This window comes from Dermacentor albipictus, chromosome 7, assembly GCF_038994185.2.
Source record: "Dermacentor albipictus isolate Rhodes 1998 colony chromosome 7, USDA_Dalb.pri_finalv2, whole genome shotgun sequence".
NCBI classification, from domain to species: domain Eukaryota; kingdom Metazoa; phylum Arthropoda; class Arachnida; order Ixodida; family Ixodidae; genus Dermacentor; species Dermacentor albipictus.
Window position 1 is genome coordinate 122,364,128 of NC_091827.1, and position 20,148 is coordinate 122,384,275.

The window sequence follows — 20,148 nt, forward strand, 5'->3', positions numbered from 1 at the left end:
AAAGTGAAGGCTACATGTATGTGCCACGCGATCCTCGAGGTCTGGCATGGGAGAACGCAGGGAAGGAATTTCGCTTGTGAAGGCTATGCGGTCAAGTGGAGAGGGAGTCTCGCTATGCAGTGAAGCCCGCCTGCTGAAATCATGGGTTCCTGGCACTGAAATATTTTTATCTTGGCTATTAATGAGCCACATTTGAAAATGTGTGGCAGGATGCTCCCTAGAGGACACGTAACAACTTCCAGCGTATAACCAAAATTTGCTATGGGGCCTGGTGAGGGGCCCTCTAAAAGCTGCACACCATCACCTCCGAAGAATACCCCCTGAAGAAAGAGCCGAACAGAGGCTCCGAAATGTCGGAGTCAATCTGAAAGTTCTAGAATGTGTAAGCACAATTGAACGAGGATGCAGAAAGAAACACGAACTGATACAGTGCTGCCTTTGTGTGCTTGTTTCTTCGTACGTCCTCGTTCAGTCACGCTTACACATTCTATCATTGTTAATTTTGTTAGTAAGCAAATGCTTACAAGTTTATATGTCCGCTAAAACTACTATCCTTACTTCATATAGTTATCCACTTATTTGCCATTGTAATTGGTGCTTCACTTTTTGAGCAAAACTGCAACTTCTTTTAGTTACTTCGGGTCATACAATTTCCCGGTTAGTGTGTTTTTTTCTTGTTTTATTTTTCAGAATGTATGAACGATGTTCTGCTGTACTTTGATTTTCACGACATGTAATACGAGTGGCACCAGACGCATAGGCGCCCACGGGTAACAGCATTACTGGCACTGTGTCAGGAGAATGCTTTTGCTTTTAAGCACCTATGTGTCCTGCATTCTTTATTAGTGTTTCCTTGAAAAACTTATAAGCAGCCTCATACTCCATCTCAAGCAATCAGTCAAAGAAACTTCATTTTCACCAAAACAGTAAACTTACAGTGAAAGAAGGTGACCGGGAAGAAAGCTGCCTAGTGACAGCTTGACAGAGCCCCAGCAACCCACCGGCAGTGAAGACTGTGCAGCACTCATAATATTTAGCGTAACAAATTATAAGAAAAATAAGCAAACATAGAATGTGATCTCAAGCAGTTGTTACACACTTGCAGATTTGTACTACAGTGGATGCACTGAGGGTACACGTGTACACGTAATCTGACGATTTCGACACATGTATTTCTCGGACAAATTTATTGTGCACGGTGGAATGCAGATATGCATTTTAAGACGTGTCTAACATAATAATTTACAAAATGAAGTACAAAGCACGACCAAACACTAATACAATAAAAGTGTGTTTAAATTTTCACAGAAATAATGCTCTTATTCATTTTTTTTGTAAGGAATGAAATGTTTGTTTGCAGTAAGTCGTAGTAGTTTAGTGTTGTTGACAAAATACGTCGGACGCAGTGCACTCCGTACTGCGTGCTTGAAGATAGAATGTGCCAAGGGGTTGATGCTGGAAACGATGGGGAACATGTTTCGCTGAAGGCACGTAAGATTAGGAAACGTATCTCATTTGCCTAGTGCTGCCTTTTTTGTAAGAGCACAGTAGTTTCTAATTATACAACTCTGATATTTTAATGATCCTATGTTTTTTTTTTTTAAGAGGGGTGGTGTGTTTTAGAAAGGAAGCATCTGAAATTACCCTAACTACTTTATTCTTTAATATGCTCAGTTTGGATATATTAACCGCTGTGGTTTCACCTCTTACCAGCAGGTAATAACATAAATAAGAGTTAAAAAGGGCATCGTATAGTAATCTTTATTGCAGCTGGTAGCCCCCGCATGTTGATGACTGTTCATTAATCTTGCACACTTACTTAATTTTGACGTTATCATTTTTACTTGGTCATTCCATGACACATGTTCAGTGTTCAAATGAAATAGTTATTCTGTAGAAACATTTGCAGATCAAGAACTGCGCTGCAGAATGCAGGGTGACACTTGTCTGACTGCACCACTTGTGCAGCTTCAGCAGCATTGCCTGCCAAATGTGAAATGGAGTACAGTCAGTGAACAATAAACAAGACTCGGCGGGGACTGCCTAAAATCAAGTAATTGGGAGTCCGAAATATCGGATTTGGCAGATAGCAAGTAATGTTGTTCTGTAAGTGGACAAAACAAAATTTCTGCCAAAGCCTATATCACGATAAATGTCAACGTTAATGCAATTCGCATTGAAGCGACATCATATTGCCACTGCTCGACAGGAAAGAGGCCTGTTACGTAGCTCTCTCTGTTTGGCAAGAGCAGTCTCGCAGTCGGTGCATCGGCATATCGGCGGTGCGACAGGGCCCTCCTCTGTATAAATGGAGTCTCGATTAGAAGGCCAGTATACACGCTTTCTTTTTACTCTAGATGGATTCGTACAGACTGTGGCATGTATTGGGAAAACGGGAATGATGGTACTGTCTCCGGAGGTCTGGACAAAAGTGGGCTTGAGCCTGTTTATTGACAATTTCTCTCTTCTCTGGCACCCATGCGAATTATGAAGTGTTTGTCTTATTGCTTAATTACCAAGTGTGGGCCGGTGCATGGTGGTTGCAGAGTCTTGGGAGCTACATGAGCGGCTGTTTGCAAGTCCTTGAAGATAAACGGCTTGTGCTTTGATTTGTGTCACAGCACCACCGGACCAATTGTCTTGAAAACATCTTTAAGGGTGTCAGATAAGGAGTATCCAGCTTGGTTTCCTGGTTAGGCCTTCGGCAGATGAACTCAGCAGGCAGTTGTTCTGAAGTTCCATGAACAAGATGTACTGCGTAAACAAGATGTACTGCAGCACACTAAAGGTCTTCTTTAAAGTCACTTGATACACCCAGGAGTACTAAACGTAAGGCGTCAAAAAGTGCTCGATGTCACCATGGGTAATTAGTGCTGTTTTCAATTGCCTGTGCAAATGCTCCACCAGTTCATTTGCTTATGTGCTGTTGTGTGCTGATGGTGGATTCCTAATAGATGTGAAAGATGGTGGAAGAATGTAGATTCAGATTGTCTGCCCCGGTAGGTAACCACTTCCTTGGGAACTCCAAATCGCGACACCCATGTGTTAACAAAAGCTTTAGCGATGGTTTCAGATGTAATATTGCTGATTGGTGCTGCTTCAGGCCACCTGGTGAACCTGTCAATGATTGTGAGAAGGTAGCCGGGTCCTTTAGAGGAAGGAAGCGGTCCGACTATATCCATGTGCAGTTTGAGGCAATGGTCACTTGGCAGTAGGAATTTTTGAAGTGGGCTTCTCGTGTGATGTATTTTGCTTCTCTGGCAAGGCAAACATGTCCTTGCCCAATTTCGCAGCTCAACGTTCGTGCCATGCCACATACAGTGTTTGGCGATGAGCTTCTGCGATGGTTTGATACTGGAGTGGGAAATATAATGAAAATGTTCGAATATCCATCGTCGGAGTGAGTGTGATACAAAAGGTGTTGGTGAATTGGTCGACATGTTGCACGTCATAATTATGGTAGCACAGGCTATGGGTTATCTTCAAGCTGCAAACTCATTGAAGTCATACGTAAGTACTGTAATTCTTTGCCGCCAAACTGTGCTGATGCAAGCAGTTCTTTCGGCAATGGTTCAGCCTTCACTCCTTTTATGCGACTCAATGCATCTGCCGGAATATTCATGGGCCCTTGACGTGCTAAATTGTATCAAAAACTCAGCAAGGTATGCCAACTATCTGGTCTCCCTTGGCGAATAGTAAATTCCTCCAGAGCTCAGCACAAAGGGTAATACCCGTGTCACACGGGCGTTTGGAAGGCCTTCCAACCGATAGTCAGTTGACTCAAAGGTCAAGTTCGAGCTGCCACACGGGCCGTTTCGAAGGCCGTCGAGTCAATAGTCTATCGAGTCAACGGAGCACCTTACAACTCTATCGAAATCTCGACGGCCTTTGAGCAACGGAAGCGGAAACAGCGCGTACATGCCCTCTCGTTCACAGTGTGCTCGTACTCACGGTTAGAAAAAAGCATCAAACCAAAATGCACTAAAAATACTATATATGAGTGTTATTAATTATTCAATAAAGCATTTTTGCCACTTGACATGTGCGAACACACACCAAAACGGCGGCCGCATCGAGCGGCGAAAGCGTTGCCGCAGTTTCGCTACTCAACAACTTGAAAACTAAACATATATGTATGGCGATGTATAAACAAATGTTTGTGTATAAACAAACAAAAGAAATTGTAGGGCTTTTAAGAGGTTTTAATGTTGTTTAACTTTTCGTGACATGAAAACGAAAATAAAGATCCGCAGCGCCACACAATTTTGCGAGTAACGCCTGAACCGCTCAACGGCCTTTCAAAAGTGCCGTGTAGCAGCGCGACAACTCCTTTGAGTCGATAGAGTTGTGGCGTTTCGAAGGCCGTCGACTGGAAGGCCTTCCAAATGTGCCCGTGTGACACAGGTATAATTAATGGTTTATGGTCAGTGGACAGCGTGAAACAACATCCCTCTAGAAAATGGCAAGAGTGTTTCATGCTGAGGTAACATGCAAGAAGCTCTCGACCACAAACACTGTAGTGCATCTCAGGGCCAGACAGCTTCTTAAAGTCCAATGGGTTTCCAGTCGCCATCACTGAACTGCAGAAGAACTGCTCCTACAGGCGCACCAGAAGCGTCCACCTTAAGACTGGTGGGGGCATCTTGCATAGATGCCCCCACCATCCGCCCAGAGTGGAGTTGATGCCGCTGATTTTTTGTGTGCCAGTAGGTCTTCCAGTGGTTTAAGCGTTGTGGCACAAGAAGGGATGAAACGCATGTAGAAATTTACTAATCTGAGAAAACATCAGGAGTTTGGACGAGGGTAATTTATAATGGCTTGGACCTTTGCAGGGAGAGGTTTGCTGCTGTTGCTGTTTGCAGTATGACCAAGAAAATCCAGGGATGGCATACCAAACTGACGCTTGTCCAAGTGGCGCTTGTCCAAGCTTGCCGTACTTGAAGTCAGTTGAAGAGCAACCGGAGGTGTTCACAATGAGCTTCTTGTGATGGACTGCCAACCAGAATGTCATCGATGCAAGCGAATGCAAATGGTAGCCCACGGACGACAACGTCAATAAATGGTTCGGATGTCTGCGCAGCGTTCCTGGGGCCAAATGGAATTCATAGAATTTCAAACCCGAAAGAGATTGTAATGGTGGTTTTGGCAATATCTTCCTTGGCCATAGGGATCTGATGATATTCCTGTGCCAGGTCAATTTTGGAAAAGATTTTCATTCCATGGAGGCTGGCAATAAAGTCCTGAATATTTGGCAGTGGGTATCTATCAGGGACTGTTGCTGCATTCAGGAAATTATAATCTCCGCATAGACGCCAATGGCCAGTTTTCGTTGGTACCATAAGAAGATGTGGTGACGATACGCAAGATGATGGGCAAGCGATACCAATCTCCAGCATATGTTCGAACTCATTTTTAGCTGTGGTTAACTTCCCTGGTGCTAGGTGACAGTTTGATGCATGACACGGTGGGCCTCGAGTGATGATGTGCTGATGTTATGACATACAGGTTTAGTCCAGTCAGGCAAAGCAGAAAGAGAAGAAATTTCACCCAGTAATGCAGTGTAAGGTTATGGAACAGTGTGCCACACCATGAATGGAAACCTTGCCAGCCACTTTTGATCCGCTTGTGGAATCTAGTATCCCTTTCTTTGCCATGTCAACTAGGAGGCCTTAGTTCACAAGAAAGGCAGCGCCTAGTATTGTGTGACTTACACGAGACGCCAGGAAAATCCACCCTATTGCCCTCCTAATTCCAATATTAAGTGGTATGGACCTGTGACAGTAATCTCAATTTTGCTGTCATTCACGGCTTGCAGTTGCTTGATTGGCCTACCGTTTCTGTCTATGCCACGGGCGGGCAGCACACTCGCCTCTGTTCCTGTGTCAATAGAAAACTGCAATCTGCTGGTGGATGCTTGAACGAAGAACAGGCAACTGGCAGGCAAGCGGGAGTCATTCGTCGCTGTTACTGGTTCTCAATGTTGTTTCCCGGCCAACCACATGGTTGTGTACAATGCCGCGCGGACTGTCCAAAGCATCAGTGATACCCAAAAGGTGACGATTATTCTGAAGAGTGTCTAGCTGGAGAAAGACCATGGGAGGGTCTTGGTGCATGTTGTGGAGATCGCCTGAAGGGTCCTCCATCGCCGAACTATCTCGCTGAGGTGTCGTTGTCCTTTGTGGTGAGGTTGCTTGCCACAAGATCTGTGAGCCGCTGAATGTCGGCGTGAAATTCAGCATTGTCATCTAGCTTTGGTGAGGGAGGTTTCGGAGTGGACAATCGGATAGCTGGGAAGATGCTATTTCGCATACCTTGTCGGCGAGGGTGGCCAGCACGGATGGGTTCAGCTTCGATGCTGATGCCAAAACCATCTGAACCGTGGGTGGTAATGCTGGGTAAACAGTTCCTTTGTAGACCATTGTCGAAACATGAGAACCGAGTGCCGAGAAGTGCTTGCGTATCTCTGAGAAGTTGCAATGGGCGGCGATCACCAAGCTTGGTTGATGTTAGCACTTGCAGCCGCTTCCATTCAGAAATTGCCATGCACTCAAGGATAGCTTTCTTCAGCGTGTTGTATGGTGTCCGGCTTGGTGGCACACTAAGGATGTCCCACACTTTGACGACTAGCTCATTTGGCAGGGTGCTGATTAGGTAGCCTACTTTGCTTGCTGTGAAGTGATGTTAGAGACCTAAAACGGGCCTCTACTTGAATAAACCAAATGTCTGGATGGTCATGCCAGCACGGAGGTAGTCATACTGCGTAGTGATTCATCAATGTTGTCAGGGACTGTGCCGAGTCGGTGCTTGGTAGTGGCTTGGTGTAAACTTCTGGAGCGTTGTGTTCCATGGTCCGGAGTCACCACTGTGGTGGAACAGGAAATAGATATTGCCATGTTAAATGCAAGAATCAACTACTTCATTTTTTCAAACGCCCAAGTGCTTACCCCGCTCATGCTTTCGTGGACTTCGTCGTTGGTTCGTTGGCACATCGGCACTGCGACGGGGCATTAAGTTCCCAAGGAACACTAATCTACACTGCAATTGTAATAATGTTCATCCTCTTTTTCATAAATAGTAATGAAACTTTGCAGTCTTATTAAGGTTTTCGTGCTGATTTCAAATATGTAATTAGTTTTGTTGTAGGTCAATTAGTTTCTATGATAATTAACATTTCCCTTCCATTGTTTAAGGCCACAATGGGAAATAAATGACACAATAAAAATTATTTGGAAGGCATGGTTAGATAGCATAAAGACTAAGGAATGAAAGATAGCAAGCACATTTTTTATCTGGCCCTTAATAGATATCTTACAGTCCATTGAATACAAGCCCACAAAATATGGCAACCACGTGGCAGAAGTTGTTGCAAAATAAATAATTTCCAAAGTGAAAAAAAAAGTTTCCTTGCTATACTGCATAGAGTATACATTAGGCTCTGCTCTGCAAAAAAAAAGCTTTAGTTCTATCTGTTCTTGGTGTTGAGATATCGAGGCCTGAATATTACATGAAGCCCAAAATTTGCGTTTTGAGGAAAGTACAAAAAACAAACAGCATTGAATATGAGGGGACGTGGTATCCAGAACAACCATTTTTGATACTCGCTCTAAACACATGAAACTTTCGGGACACATCTAATCTTGTGTGCTGCTTAAAAGTATGCAATTATACTTTTTTGAGGTCAATAAAAAAGAAAGTAGTTACATTATTATTCTTGTGTTAAAACTTTGGGATGTGAGTTGCAAAATATGTACTACAACAACATAGCTAAAATGAAGCAGGTGTGTTCCTGGATGTTCAGATACTGCAAGTTAGCTCTTGGATGTTTGTATGTGTACTTTAGCTAAAGTTATGATATTTTAAAGATACAGCTTTAAGAAAGTGAATTCTTGTTGGTGATTTGTACAGCATTTCAAAATATTTAAGTGCCCTAAGACACTATGTCATAGTTTTTGTGCACTCTGACTTTCCTGCATTCAGGGACAAAAAGAATGACGAGAATTGAATGAGTAGAAGAAACACCATGCTGAACCCAAAATTTGAGACTAAGCCCCGTATTCAGAAATGCAACTTAACTTGAAGCCCATGCTTGACTTGATGTAAGTGACGCCTGTCGTGAACGCGCTGAAGGAAACACAGTGAGCGTCTTTGGGCACGTTAACGCCAGGCGTCGTCTAAATCAAGTCAAGCACGGGCTTCGACTTAAGTTGCATTTGTGAATATGGGGGTAAGAAAGCTTGAGAAAGAAAACTAAAAAATAATAACTGGGAAAATATAAATTTAAAGCTTCAAAACCGGGAAATAATAATTAATATATAATTAAAAATGCTAAATTCTTCTGCTGATGTAGACATTAGGCGCACGTATAGGCTCATAACAGAATCTCGAATGCACCAACACAAACCCGTGTACGCGCGAGAGGCACAGAAATGGGCATCGGCACATCGTCGGCGATCTGCAAAGTAAACCACACGCGGGGATAGAGTGCAATGGCTAGCTTCGCCGGTTGCATTGTTGCCGATGCGGTTTGAGATTGCGTGACGCAGTGACTTATCTCCAGTGCAATCTTGTCGGCTCGTCTGAACTTCCCCTTTCTTGCCATTGTAATGTTTGCAGTCGGGCATGAAATAGATGGTAGCTGGCCCATGCCGTCGTCCAACTTATCCACGCTGAGGACGTTGTTGCAAGGAGAGACTTGTTCTCATTGGGAACGAGGAATAGGGTTTATTTACAGCATTTACATGAGAATGTTACAGTTCATCAGTCTAACATGACTGCAAGAGAATGCACACTCAGCAACCGCACAACTGCTTATAAACACTCTGCCCTCCCTAGATCCCTAGGTGAAGAAAAAACGATCGTTCAGCCTGCTACAAACTCTGAGCGTTCAAAGTCATCGTAGCCAACCCGCCTTTAAAGGGGAGGGTTACACACACTTCCGCACAGGTTTCACTGACCACGCCGAGGTGAGTGGGTTCTCGGAGACACAGTGCTTTTCCCCAAGCAGGCGCCTCTTCATCCCAGTGTTGACTCTGCAGACAATGGCCTCCGTGTCTGTCCATGACTTCTAAGCTGCGTGAGACAGCAGCACAAAACATCTTCCAGGAGCTCCCCGGATTTCCATCGCTTCTAACAACCCGTGGCGGCCACGGCAAATCCACGAACAATACTTGGTCCGCAGACCGCATTTAGTCATAGCGGCAGTGCTTGCTTGGGAACGCAGCATATTGTTTTCCTAGAACGAGTCATCGCAGCGGGCCGGAAGCATTCCAAGGTCTGGTTCTCCGAATATCGCCACCCCCACCGCTGCGGCTGGCTGGGAATATTTTGTAGGTCGGCACCCTTGCAGGCCGTTAGTAACGCCATAGGAGGTAGAGACAGCTTGCGCTTCGCTTTTCATGGATGCAAGTTCGGTATCAAACATCATTTTTTTAGAGAGCGTCGATTTGCCGCTTACGTTCTCAATACGATGAACAAAGAAAGGGCATAGTGAAACCTTGTTAAACCGTAGTCGGCCGGAGCTCGGAAAAAGTACGTACTAAACGGTAGTACTGTTTAAGCGAAATAGCATGAGATCGCCCACTTACCTGTCGAAAACGGAACTCAGAGAGAGTGTGATGAAAAGGGAAAAACATGCAGTATTTATTCACTTCGTGGGACGTAAGTGTTATTTTCGTTTGATGTCGCGGCGGCCTAGCACGACGACAGCGGCCTCAAATTTACTGAAGCTGCGTGCCAGCTTCTCAGCCAGCCCCCCTCCTCTTGGCAAACACTCGCACGGCAGATTCCTCGTTGGCGTTACGTATTCTCCGTGCACGCGCGCAGTAGTGCTGCATAAGTCCCGGGGCGCCTTTTTCATTGCCGAGTGCCGGAGTTCGAAAAACTTTTCATTTGGAATAGTTACGTTATCGCGCCCCTGTTCTCCTTGCGACGATCGCATTCATGAGGCTGACGTAACGCGCAGCTTCTGCCATTGTCGGGCTTGAATAGCCCGTGCTGTCGCTTTCCGTGTCGTCCTCATCACTGTCGCTAGTTGACACTTCGGCAACAACAGCGGCAATGACGGTGAAAAGTCGAACCTCGTAGCCGACATCTCTTCGCGGTCGCAGCAGCGCTGCCGAGCAACTTCGCATTCCAAATGCCACACACTGTAGTCAAGCGCAGATCGATGTCACGGGCCAGCGCCGACTTTTCCGTGTCACGTTCGGTAGCACGGACAATGTCAAATTTTTCTTCTATGCTGAGCACCCGGCGTCTTTTTTATCCTAGCTTCGGCATGAGTCCTCGCTTGCACGACGCCACAACGCTCTGGCACGGCGCCCATGCGGCGTCGAAATGATGTTGATGTTGATGCGGCTTCACGTGCAAACGCAACAGGGCGCTTGGAGGCCGTTGTACCGATCTCTGAGGCTTGTTGTTCTGCCGGGCCGCCCGATGGAGACGACGCACCGCCGTGTTTGCACGACGAAAAGTGGAAACGCTTGGTTTTAACCGATGCGTACGCAATAAGCTGGTACGGTTTATGCGGATACAAAATACATTATGTTCAATGGCCGCTGAGTCGGGGAATTGACTTTACTACTTTTAAACTGAAACTACTGTTTAAGCGGGTACGGTTTAACGAGGTTTTACTGTATCTGCAGTTGTCAAAGCGACCCATTGCCAGGCCTAGCAGATGAGCTTGTCTCCTAGGCCTAGTTGCCATAGCAACAGCCAATCAGAAGACTCGTCTCAGTGTGCTGGTGCGCTGAGTCAATAGGAGGGCCGCATGCATCGCGAGCTTCCTCAGACCGGCCCCTTATTGTTTTAAGTTTGCACTTTTTCTATGCGGCCATCATCGGCGAGGATGCAGGGAAATGAAAGGCGAAACTTTGAGCTTTCGAGCGATACCCAGATGGTGGCGCTCAGCAGCGGGAAAGACGAGAAATAGCTCCGTGAACTCCGATGTTCCTGCGCAATTTTGGTGTTGTTTCTCGCCATCCACGCTGACAAAATATTTTTTCCAGACACTTTGGGTGTGCTTTTGGGCAAATCGTTTTGATACGGTGTAGATTAGGCATTACAGATTTAAAGTACTTGTTAAAATACACATATTTATTTACAGGGATCCATCTTGACCACTTCTTTCTTTTCCTCCCCCTCCTGTTCTTGTCTCTTTAGTCTTCTTCTTCGCCGGAACATCGCAACAGATGCCGAAGCAAATAGTTCCCAAAAATTGATTTTTTTCGTGATTTTCGGTTTTTACGACCTGTGTCCTCCCTTAAAAAGTTTGCAGCAGAACCCATTTTACAATTACTCAATGGTTATGCATTAGCATTGAATCAATATAGCCAAACCATGTATTGCTACTGTCGAAACGAGTTATCCATAAGGCATGTACTGCAGCGGGACTCTCACGCTTCCCTAAGAACACTTGGTGCCACGTAGCACTGCTGCCACAAAGCCTGTGCATGGTTGTTGAAATGCATCACATGCCGGTGTGTGCGAACACTCAGAAACGTGCCATGCAGCAACCGGCTCATCTCTCGAGCTTCTTTCTGGACATGCTGTGCCATCCAGTGGCACTGCTGAGAAGTCCACAGATGACTTCCGAGACGAGAAGCGTTGTGTGCTGGTGCCTTTGAGCGCTGAGAATTGGCCCCTGGCTTGCCACACACTCAGTGACATAGTCAGCGACCCAAGTTGGCGAGAGGTTCATTGAAGAGCGGCACATACCCAGTGTATTCATGGCACATCTCGCTAAAGCATTGGTGTGAAAGGCGTTCATTGAAAAGCAGTGCGCACTCGGTGCATTTGTGGCGCTGCCTGCTAATGTGTCGGGTTGCTGTCTTGAGGCTGTGGGTATGTGTGACTCGGGCATCCCCTTATGTGTTCTTTACCCCCGCATGTCTCGCAATCTCCTGTAGTGTTGCTTCTCCATGTAACTTAGTGCCAGTGGCGGTTGGTCTGGTTGCAGCACATTATGAAAGATGGCGCAAGTGTGGCGCTGCTAGCACCTCACTTTCGCCATTTTTACCATAAAAGCCCACGTATAATACGAACCCGCACATAGTACGAGGTTAAATTTTCGGGACACGAAATGGAAAAAAAAATTTGACAGTCGAACTCCACTAAAATGAACGCCGCTTCAATGAAATTTTCGGTACAATGGTACAATGAATAATTCTCAGTTCCCCGTCAGCTGCCCATAGGAGTCAATGCATAAATATCTTCACCACAACGAACACGTTTTCTTATGCCGTTCCGCTTCAACGAAATCTGACGAAGTAATTCCAGGCTCGAAATTTATACCCGTGTCACACGGGCGTTTGGAAGGCCTTCCAACCGATAGTCAGTTGACTCAAAGGTCAAGTTCGAGCTGCTACACGGGCGGTTTCGACGGCCGCCGAGTCAATAGTCTATCGAGTCAACGGAGCACCTTACAACTCTATCGAAATCTCGATGGCCTTTGAGCAACGGAAACGGAAACAGCGCGAACATGCCCTCTCGTTCACAGTGTGCTCCAACTCACGGTTAGAAAGAACAAATCAAACCAAAATGCTCTAAAAATACTATATATGAGTGTTATCAATTATTCAATAAAGTATTTTTGCCACTTGATATGCGCGAACTACACACACTCTCGACAACAGCGACGTGCGGCGACGCAAACGTTGCCGCAGTTTCGCTACTCAACAACTTAAAAACTAAACATACATGTAAGGCAATGTATAAACAATTGTTTTAATGTATAAACAAACATAAAAGAAATTATAGTGCTTTTAAGTGGTTTTAATGTTGTTTAACTTTTTGTGACATGAAAACGAAAATAAAGATACGCAACGCCACACGATTTGGCTAGAAACGCCGGAACCACTCAACGGCCTTTCAAAAGTGCCGTGTAGCAGCGCGACAACTCCTTTGAGTCGATAGAGTTCTGGCGTTTCGAAGGCCGTCGACTGAAAGGCTTTCCAAATGTGCCCGTGTGACACGGGTACTAATTTGCCGTGCAGGAAACGCAATTTCGGTCATTTTGCACATAAAAATGCGTCTGCAAAGTTATGATCACGTGTTGGCACCACAAGGAACTGCCGCTGATGACCGAGCATGGGGGCCGCCATTGCTCGATGGCGACGGCGATGAGACTGGCCTACCTTAGGGATTGGCTTGAAACTTTTTAGCCCCAGACACTCCAAAGCGGAAGCTCAGTTGTCTTGTCAGTCCATGCTGCATCTCGGTGCTGTCGGTGCGTAGTTAGGGCTAGTGCAATTGGTAGTTCATGTTGTGCATGTGTAGCGGTGTTCGATTTGCTCAGAGAAGTCGTTCTGTTTTAGCGGGCTTTTTAGCATGGTGGCGCCATGTCGAAAGTTTTTATCCTTGAAGGATAAAGCTCGGATCCTGGCCGAAGTCGCAAGTGTGCAGAAGAAAGGCGACGTTGCGGAAAAGTTTGGGATTTCTCCAGTTTGCTGTCCACCATTTTGAAGTCCAAAGAAGCAATAGCGCAAGCTCTTGCATTGGGCACATCAACCAAGTGGAAGAAGCTGACGCCGTCGGTGCACGAAGACCTCGACAAGGCTATGTACACGTGGTTTTCGAGACGAGGGCGAAAAACATACCCATCAGTGGAAACACCATGCAGCAGAAGGCCCTGAATTACGGTTGCCTGCTGGGAATTGATGATTTTAAGGCGGGCACACGCTGGCTTAGCAGATTCAAGGCCCGCCATGACATTGTCGGCAAGATGCTTTCTGGTGAGTCGGCATTGGCAGACATAGGCAACGCATCCGCCTGGATCTCCACAAACGTTTCGGCATTGTTGAAAGACTGTGCCATGCGGGACATTTACAACGCTGACGAAACAGGCCTGTTTTATGAGATGCTGCCGTCAAAAACCATCGAAATGAAAGGTCAGCGTTGCTACGGTGGGAAACACAGTAAGAAGCGCGTGACTGTGCTGCTGTGCATTAACGCGGACGGATCCGACAAGCGCCCAACGCTAGTTATTGGGAAGAGTGCAAGGCCCCGTTGCTTTAAAGGTAATAGGAGCCTTCCCATAAAATATGTCGCCAACAGCCGCTCTTGGATGACGCGAGCCATTTTCTCCAAATGGGTCGCATCATTTGACTGCGACATGAGCAGGCAGGGCCGGCAGGTGTGCTTGTTGCTGTACAATTGCTCCGCCCATCATATTCTGGATGCGGGGCTCACAAATGTGGAACTGAAGTACTTTCCGCCGAACTGCACATCGATAATACAGCCACTTGACCAAGGTGTCATTAGAAGTCTGAAGTGCGCCTACCGCCAGCGAATGATGCAGCATCTTGTATTGAATGTGGAGACCGGTCGCAACACGAAGTTAGACCTCTACATGGTGCTGCAGATGATGATTGCTGCGTGGGCTGCAACTGGATGGCCAGTTATCGTGAACTGCTTCACGCATGCGGGCTTCAAGCCCGGAGACCCATACACCGACTCCGCTGAGGATCCTGCTGACTGCAATGGAGCAGTGCGTCTGCCGGCAGACGTAATTGCGTCCTGGGCGGTCCTTCAAGGTGCCGGAAGTGTGCCATCCGGTGTCGAGCTGGACGACTTCATCGACGCTGACATTAATGTGATCGCCCATGAGGAATTGAGCGATGAGGACATTAAGTGTCCGCGACAACGGGGGCCAGTCGGATGACGACGAAGTACCAGACCTGCATCCACCAGCCACATCTTGTGTACTGGATGCGTTCGATGTCGTCAGAAACTTCGTGGCTGTGCATGATGACGACGTCACGATGCAGCTACTCGCCGACTGTGAAAATTGTGTCATGATGCTCCTGAGAAGAAAAGGGAAGCAGTCGACACTGGTTGACTTTTGGAAATAAAAGTTTGTGGTTTACCAGTTCAGGTTAGTCATATTTTTGTGAATTCCACAACAATGAAATTTTCGTTTCTACTAATTTTTTCTCTTGCACCGTCAGTTTCGTTGTAGCGAGACTCGACTGTATCTGAGTATAATACCAGTAAGGAAAACTCAAGGAAAACGTTCATTTAAATTGCACTCCGCACTTCAATCACTGTCTTCCTCAGCTGTGCTCTCTTTGGATAGTTCTTGTCAGACATATCTTCCCAGAGGTACTCATCTTCTGTGCCATCGAGCGCGTTTGAGATGCCGCAATTCTTGAATGCGCGACGCACAAGGTCCTCTGGTATGCTGGCCCATGCGTCCACAATCCACTTGCATTGCGTGGCTGGCAAAGCCCACTTCAGCCACCCGGTTGGTGTCACTGCAGGCTCACCTGAGCACATCCGATCTGTGTAACACCACTTGACTGCGTCCTTGAGCAACTTGTTCACGCAAACATCTTAGGCTGCAGCTGAGATGTCATCCCACCCAAGATAACGATGAGTTCAGTGCCGGATTCGGGCAACAGCCTCTTCATTGAGTCGGCCACATGGCAAAGAAATGCATCCAGCATAAGGATGGATGGGAACGACAACAGTCCAGCCTTTCTCATGGTATCTTACTTTTTGCAGCTCTTCAGCTTTAGCCACTGTCTTGCACTTAAAGATGACATAGGGCGGGAGCTTGCATCTGTCTGCCATGCACGACAACATGACGGTAACTCGCATTTTCTCATTGCGAGGGGACCAGACATAAACTTGTTTAGAGCCCTTTTCATGCACGATGAGGGGCGATGGCATGTCCAGATAAACCGACGTTTGTTTGCCCTAGCTGGAAGTTCTTGGACTTGCGCAGCGAAATAACGTGGCGCTGGAAAGCCACAAGCAGCTCTTCGAACGATTCTGGCAGCTTTTACGAAATCGAAGTTCGGCGGCGCAAGGAAAATCCAGCACGGCACATGTAGCGATAAATCCAGTGCTTGCTTGCTTTGAAGGCGGAGCTCAGTAGCCCTTTTTCTCTTGCAAGCTCCTTAGCTTTTGCCTGCATAAGCTCCACACTCACAGCTAGATGCTCAGCTCGATGTAGGCGTACGAACTCCGTCAGGATGACTGATTTTCTGGAATGTCCCACTTTTTGGGCAGCGAAAGCTTCTTTGCATTCTGCTGCACGTGAAAAGGGCTTCCTTCTGTGATGCACCCGTGAGTGCTTCCCTCATTGACGCCAAACTGACTCCCGGCTGCACTGTTGCCGATGTCCTGTGCGGCTAAAATAACCTTTCTCTTGAAAGCAGCTGAGCACTTTTTTCGTGGTCCGGGCATCTTGGTCCTTCAATGTGGAATAAAAAAGATGCACTTCGCGAAGCGTGGTTCGCACATGTGCTGCCAAGGTGCACACTCAACAATAAAGAAACGATGCTGTAGTCACGCAGCAAGAACGAAACCAAGCCGTAGCAATGCAGCAATAAGGAAGCCAAGCTGTAGCCACGCAGTAATAACGAAGTCAAGCCATAGCTACTCAGCGATAATGAAACCAAAACTTCTAGCCCAAATTTCTGACTTAAATTTTTGTTCAGATCCGCATGTGGTATGAGGCAAAAATTTGGGACGCTAATAATAGGAAAAAAAACTCGTAGTATATGCGCGCTTTTACGGTACCTAACGGCGCAGTTGGTCGAGCGCGACAAGGAGTACGCTCTTTCTTTTTTGGCTGCAGGTCGGCAAGCAGCACAGACATTCCGTGCATGCGCCGATCCATGCTCTTCCGAGACCATCTCGCAAGGCGTACACTGAAATGGATGAACACAATCGTTCAAATGCACCACCATTTGCATGACTGTACACGCAAACAACCAGGCGTTGGCGTCCAGCATGGGGCGAACATATTCGCTCGCTATCTGGTCGCGGTGAGTCGGACTTCTTCGATTCGTCGTGCATTCATCGGCATGTTCGTGGATAGCAATTCAGCTGGTAGGCATTAGTGTATGAAAGATGCATTAAATGCCCTTGTGATTGTTTGCACTACTGTGTTGTCGTTTCTTTGTACTAAGAGTACAGGTGAGAACGCCACAAGGAAACTTTGTGACGTGGATTTGATTCCTTCAAGATAGGGCGCGGGGCCCACATATGGCCGCACGTGCGGAAGAGGAGACACACACTCTAGGAGGAGAGGGCAGATAGGTGCATGTTCGCGCCTTCCCTAGCGCAGGCTTGATCACGTTATTCGCGTTTACTCCCTCCCCATCCCTCTAGCACAGAAGGAACCATCAACTCTCGTGTTTCTCCGAGCTCTGCAAGCTGCCGCGCGCCCCGCAGCCTTCGCCAGTTGTTTACCTATGCGATAAGTGATGTAGCAGTGTTTCCTGCTTTGATAACAGTTCTGCCAGTGCTAACTTTTCATGTGGAAGGATGCTTGAGATCACTTTTCCCATGGCTAACATTTTCATAGTTGTTTGCTAGATTTACTAGGCATACCGACTCCAAGTGCATGCATGAAATGGCAAAAAACTTGTTTATATGTGTCAAAAAATTGCTTTGTTATATCAAAAGAAAAAACGATAAATTTTTAGTGCAACTGAGATCGAGAAATGAAAATAGTTTGTTACATTACGAATTTTGTTATATCGAGGTTTGACTGTATTGTTTGGGAAATGCATACCAATCTGTTATTGTATGGGGAAAGAAAGAGTACCTGAATGTGTTGGTGTGGAATCTGTATTCAGTGAAATGCTTATGAGGTTTAGCACAATGCGTTGGTGGGCTAGTTGGTGCGAATCCATAATTACTTTGTTTTGTGCTAAACAAAGTAATTATGAGGTTTAGTTTTTGTGTTTCGCCGTTCAGAGAAAAATACAAATGTGCAGCTGTTTACTTTGCTCTGGATGGTATGGATAGGTCGAATTTCGGGCAGAATTGTGCTAGAAGTGAGAGCTAATTTGAAAAGCCTGAGTGACAGTGCGTCTGTAACAATGCACTGCTTTTTTGGCAGGTCTGGAGGCAGCACTTTTCCCAAGCCCTGCTGGCTACATCAGCTGCAAAGGAGTCGGTCTGCAAAGCATCCTTGATTCGCAAGGCCAGGCATCTTGAGGTGTCATTATCACTGCCCAGTGGAAAAATATTGCACAAGTTTCTAGCATGCTGAGCTTCTTTGGTGGTTGATGTGTGCGCGTGACTCAGTGGTGGACCAAGTGAAAAGAAGAAATGCCCACCTGGTGATTTTTGGTGACCTGAAAAACAAGCGGACTACATTTCCTTTGACCTGCCTTCCATATGTGTTGCTTTGGCAAAGCAGGTGTCTCATGTCTCTTGTGTAATGACGGTTAGAACTTCTAGATGCACAGCCTTTTGTGGTAAGTTTTTACTACCATTCACATGCTGTCATGATATCATTGTTGCTCCACTTTCATGCAATGTTTTACCATTGGGACTTAAATGTCTATGTGCATTTTTTTTTTTTGCTGATGGTTATGGTGGGCTTCAATTTGCTTCATTTAGTAGAAAAATAAATTACACCAGTAAATCCATTGTCACTCTCCTTATTATGTGGTGTTTTCTGTGATCACAGGTTATTAAAGTGTAGTGACTATGCATTGACTGCACCTCTTAATTGGTTGATGACAAGTGCTTTGGTGGGGCACCAGTTTACAGATAGCAGCCATGTTGTCTTTCTTGTTTGCTTCAATGCCAGATCATTACAATAAAGCAGTTTGCATAAATGCAAAGGCGTGACGCTTTGTCCAGTATTGCGGTGAAGTTAGCTTCACTTTTGTTCACGGAAATTCGTTCTCTAGATATCTGAACAAGACTCGTAGAAATATGGTGATTTTTCTGATTCACTTGCAGACTAAAATGTCCTTTGCTTTTTTGCATTTTACTCTGGCATCATGTTGCTCTCCTTGGCAGTCTTGACACTTGTTTTGTTACTGCAAAATATGAGCTAATAAATGGGCCAGTGTTCTTCAATGGTGAGTTTGTCTTTTCATTTGTTTTGCATGCTTTGCTTGGATCAAGGCTTGACATTATGTGTAGGAGATACCCAACCTCGAATCAGACCAACATACAGTTTGAAGCCAAACGTTCTAACCACCATGCCTCGGTCATTTGGTGCAAGCGGACAAATAATGCAAAGCAGATATGTGCAAATGCTTTCTGACATGGCAAGTGTTGATATTTTAGTTGAACAGTCATTATGTCAGGGGTAGTACAGCTGCGTACATTGTGCCAAAGGGCTACATTTGTGACTTGTTGGGCCAAGCTGCTGCAGAACATTAAGTGCAATCACGAAGTTTTGTGTTCGGGCTACTTTTACAACAAAGTGGCAGTAGATAGTTAGCCTGGGTTTTGTTTTGTTCATCCACAGGATATCGGCAGTTACCACAGTGATCGAGTCTCATGCCATTTCATCCTGCGCACCACTGCATTCAGGTGCGAGAATGTGCGACCATATTATGCCCCCTGAGCCCATATTCCTGCTTTGTCAATTGACCTACGAGTTGCGCTTCTTCACACTTATCCCGTGAGGCAACATGTGCATAAGAGTATTGTAGCGTTCCTAACTAGAACGGCAACAGAAATGACATCATCTAAGTGAGACGGGTGTCGTCCGCCATTTTATTCCAACTTCTTCCTTCTCACTTCTCCCCTAGCACCTTCCTTCGTCTTCTTTCATGCGTCCAGCGCAGACCGCTTCACTCTTCCGGATTTCTTTTGATTACACCTCCTGGGGTAATACTTGAATACGTTTCCAATAGCGGCGCACTCCGTTTGGCCCGAGGCTCCGGCGTACCAGACATTCTTCAATATTCCATGCTGGCATGCAATCTTAATAACTTGAAATGGTCCGCAATATTTTGAATTTGAGGGCACAGCTCCTTTCCTTACAAGGACATAGTCTCCAGGCTGTATGTCCGGTATCTGGCTACTGTGCCTTTTATCAAAGTTTCGCTTCATGCGGCGCTTGTAGATCTCCTGTTCTTTGACAGTTTTCCTTACTTCCGCAAGTTCGAGGTTCTCTAGGAGACCTAGCTCACGATCTGCAGGAAGTATGGGCGCTGTACCTGAAGTTACAAAATGAGGGCTGCAGCCTAAACTCGTGGTGTATGATCTGTTGTGATGCTTCACAGCGGCCTCGAGACAGCACTTCCAGCCACCGGCAAAGTCTGGATACATCTTCAGATACTGTTTGATGTCTCGTATGGCACGTTCCGCTAGGCCGTTTGCTGCCGGGTGGTATGGAGAAGAATACTTTATCATGATGCCGTGCTCCTGGGCCCACTTTGATAATTT

The 20,148-nt window shown here is 46.1% G+C and overlaps 2 protein-coding genes across 3 annotated transcripts in view; both read left to right on the top strand.

The window, feature by feature from the left end:
- Positions 1 to 18,825, top strand: part of LOC139048140 (G patch domain-containing protein 2-like) — a 133,100-nt gene extending 114,275 nt beyond the window's left edge. For both annotated transcript variants that reach the window (XM_070522648.1, XM_070522649.1), the window contains one exon: positions 17,852 to 18,825. The gene's annotated coding sequence lies outside the window, so the exon portion shown is untranslated. The remainder of the gene's footprint in view (positions 1 to 17,851) is intronic.
- Positions 13,610 to 14,656, top strand: LOC139047923 (tigger transposable element-derived protein 6-like). The gene has a single exon (XM_070522099.1). It carries the CDS (start codon positions 13,610 to 13,612, stop codon positions 14,654 to 14,656), a length of 1,047 nt encoding a protein of 348 aa, XP_070378200.1.
- Positions 18,826 to 20,148: the final 1,323 nt, after the last annotated feature.